Source organism: Morone saxatilis, unplaced genomic scaffold, assembly GCF_004916995.1.
Source record: "Morone saxatilis isolate NCDOM2014 unplaced genomic scaffold, NCSU_SB_2.0 Contig11, whole genome shotgun sequence".
Lineage (NCBI taxonomy): Eukaryota > Metazoa > Chordata > Actinopteri > Moronidae > Morone > Morone saxatilis.
Genome location: NW_023339663.1, coordinates 30,779,243 through 30,782,818, shown reverse-complemented (window position 1 = coordinate 30,782,818; position 3,576 = coordinate 30,779,243). Strand labels below are relative to the sequence as shown.

The 3,576-nt window shown below is 39.6% G+C and overlaps 1 protein-coding gene across 1 annotated transcript in view; it reads right to left on the bottom strand.

Moving 5' to 3' along the window:
* The window catches only part of znf414 (zinc finger protein 414), a 3,521-nt gene extending 2,756 nt beyond the window's left edge, over positions 1 to 765 (bottom strand). Inside the window, exons 1-2 of the mRNA XM_035682415.1 lie at positions 629 to 765; positions 304 to 414 (exon numbers count right to left, since the gene is read on the bottom strand). Coding sequence (XP_035538308.1) covers positions 304 to 414; positions 629 to 680 — 163 coding nt within the window. The 5' untranslated portion in view covers positions 681 to 765. The remainder of the gene's footprint in view (positions 1 to 303; positions 415 to 628) is intronic.
* Positions 766 to 3,576: the final 2,811 nt, after the last annotated feature.

Here is a 3,576-nt window from a genome sequence, read left to right as displayed (position 1 = left end):
TTGATCACTAGATCACCGAGTACTGTCGCGATGAAAAAGAACGACCAGATGGTTCTAGCAAACTGGAGATCCTGCAGCTAAGATGCAGAGCTCCCAGTTAGCTATAGATCACTTCTTGGGGGCCATCTCCTAAAGAGTGCTTTGCTCCTCTTAACAGACACAAAATGCAATTAAAATGTCTGTGCAACAAGATCACGAGGCCCTTACGTGACACAACATGCCTTTCACACTCATACGTTGCTGCAGAAACCGCCTACAAAACGAGTACTGTCCACACACACACACACACTACTGGGAGCTCACCAGGAAGAGACTGGGCGGAGATCTCATGGTCGTTGATGTGTGTTTGCAGAGCGTTAACGTCTGAATACACCCGCTTACAGCCGTGGAACGGACACGGTGTCCTCTTGTTTCCTGAAATGGACAAACAAGGCTTTATAAAATGCCGTGAATAAGCTGTGTGACAGCAACAGTGTAAATAACGTCAGTTACATAGCGATAGAATTTGAGCTGGTTAGCATGCTAGCTAGCAAGACGGCCAACTTAGGCTATTAGCTAATGTGGTTGAGCATAGTAAAACGTTGCGTCTTTTGGCGTCTGTGTGCAATGTTTGCGCTAAGTTACAAACCTCCGGTTCCATTTTCCGCTGTGTGAGACACTGAGCTGCCCGCAGACATCATAGGGCGGAGGAGTGAGCTCTGCAACGACCACAATAAAGGGAGTTCAGAAACACACTACAAGTACCAGAATGCAATGCGACTCATACGGTGCCCGAATGCATACTTTCCGTATTTCTTTAGTTTCGTTTGAGACCTACTGTTTTTGTCTTTTTTATGTTTCGAATTTTTTCTTTTGTTATGATAAATGGAAAATAGAGTCAGTGGCAATTTGCAAGCATTGTATGAAATATTGAGCAAGACAATAAAAAACATAAAGAACACACACAAGAATGAACTTAAAGGGGAACTTCGGCAGATTCTTTACCCCTAGTCTTGATCCACTAGACGGTCCCGAGCGTACTGTCGATAAGGAAAAAGAAACGACCAGATTGGTTCTAGCAAACTGGAGATCCCTCGCACGCTAATGCGTGCTTTCCATCTTTGTCTCCGAAACCCGACCGCCCGAGTTGAAAAGTGTAAATCTCGCAGCTATCTCGCAACATTTCACCGAGAATATTAGCCTAGCTTACAGTTTTGTACAACTACAATATATCAGTGGTGTCAACATATGTAGGAAAGCCATCCATCTTCTGGACGCCCTCGATCTCTAGTTTGTGGTCGTACTGTTGCATGAGGCTGTGATCGTCCTAGAGGTCAATAGCTAATTTTATAGAACTTTCAATGAAATGGCTTTGTGAACAGATCCTGAAAAATGAAGAGCAGTCCCCAGTTACAAGCAGCCCAAAAGTGCATGGGATTAGCAGGAAGTGAGCATGTCTGTAAAGGGGAGACTACATTCTGATATCTTGGGGGTAGACGTCAAGGGATCCCTTTGACAATAGCCATGCAAGTTTTTCCATCACCAAAACTTCACTAACCCCTGCCTAATGGGAAGCTAGAATGACATGGTTGGTACCAATGGATGTTTTTTCTACTTTAATATACTAGTGTCTTCACTATAAGTCTAGCCCGCTACAGCCTCTGAAAGAGAGTAATGTGATGTCATGATGTCATGAATGTATTCGTCAGCACACACTGGAAGAGGTTACCATAACACCGGAGGGGATAAAAAGTCTTATTCTCTGCTTGATCCTGGTGCCAGTGTATTCACCTATATTAGTGCCTTCAGAGTGATGATTTTACAGATGAAAATAGTTGTTGAGGTGATCTGAATGTAATTATTTTCCCTACCATGTATTCACGTGTATAATGTATGATGGAAAATGGAAAAATAGTTTGATAAACAAAGATCTGCAAGGACAAATAAATGTAATATTCATCTATATCAGTGTTCATTCATTTTACAAACAACAATATAATAACAAAACATGTTAAGGTGATAAATTGGTGAATGAAGAGAGACTGAGGGTCCACAATAACGCTACTGAACCTGTGCAAGGCTGCATTACCAGCTGGATTAAGTGGGCAACTGTGTGGGGCCCCCAGACACTCATGGACCTCAACAGTCCGTACACAGTGCTCAGAGTGGGAGGTGGTTGGGTCAACAGGGGCACATCAGAAACTTAAACCCCATAACAGGTTAATCTGGCCACAGATCAGTGTAATATGTGTCTAATTTGGAACACTGTCAAGTTCTACAGATATTCAGCTGCATATAAGCAGTCATAATTGTTTCAATCTCAAACAAGAGTACCAGAGGAAGCTTTAAACTGTACACCACCTTTAAGATGTTTCCTTCAACCTTGGAGCAATCGGACGAGCTACCTGGAATGAGCATGTTTGAGTTGTGTTTATCGTCAAAGGCTTGAATACCATCAACAGTAGATTTAGTGGATTTATTTCAATCACCTATCAGGAAATGTTTGTTTGTCGTCGGTGAATGGAGCTGATAGTTCAAATTTGTAGGAAAAAACTGCAACGTGGACTTTTAAAGTGGAGTTTTTATTGATCTTATCAACATGTAAATAGTTGCATTGAAAGTGTACACATTAATCATAAATCAGAAATGTGCACTGGCACAGAATAAAAAGTTATTGCATTCATGTTGAAAAAATGTATCTTGATACAATAATCACTTATCTCATGAGGAGATCAAGGAGCAGCCAGGGTGACTTTCTGCACAGGAACTAATGCAAACAACTTCTAATATAGCCTACCTACCTACTGTGAGCTAGAACTCGCTGCTTAACAACAAAAGTCTTAACATGCAAATTTTTCTCTTGACCATTTATATTTTGTAAACCAGCAATGATCATTCAACAAGGTGTATTCATGTTCAAATTCAGCAGTACAATGGCATACCATTATACAGTAGAGTACTATAAAACAATTAGTCATATAAATCATTACAAAAACTGGTGTTATTACTTTGTGAAAGTACTTAAGAAGAGATTATATGTATTCACTTCATGCAAAAACAGCAATTTTTTGATAAACCATCAACCTTTTTTACACCTAGAATTAAAATGCATATTGAGAGGCCCAAAAAGACGGTTAAGTAGAAATGGAAATACATGTATAATCTCTACAACCCTCCCAAACACTGTGCTAAGAAGACAAAAATGCATAAAAAACATCAAATCCATGGTGCAGTACAGACGTCTGATCATCATTACAGTACATACAAATAATTTAACATGGACGACTCTGTTTGGTGCAGGTACAGGAGAACACAAAACACGTAAAATGATTCAGTAGTTCACAAGAAAATAAAGCAGTGGTTCACAAGAAAATAAAGCAAAGTTAAAGGAAAATCTAAAAAAAATAATATTTCTTTCTGGCACGAAAGTATTAGTCTGCTTTGCCGTCCTGTGACACCTCAAATCTATCTAGTGGTCACTAAAAGTTCAGTGTGTAACAATGAGGAGGATATATTGTCAAAAATAGAATATAATATTCATAGGTATGTTTTCATTAGTGTATAATCACCTGAATATAGGAATTGTGTTTTCGTTAC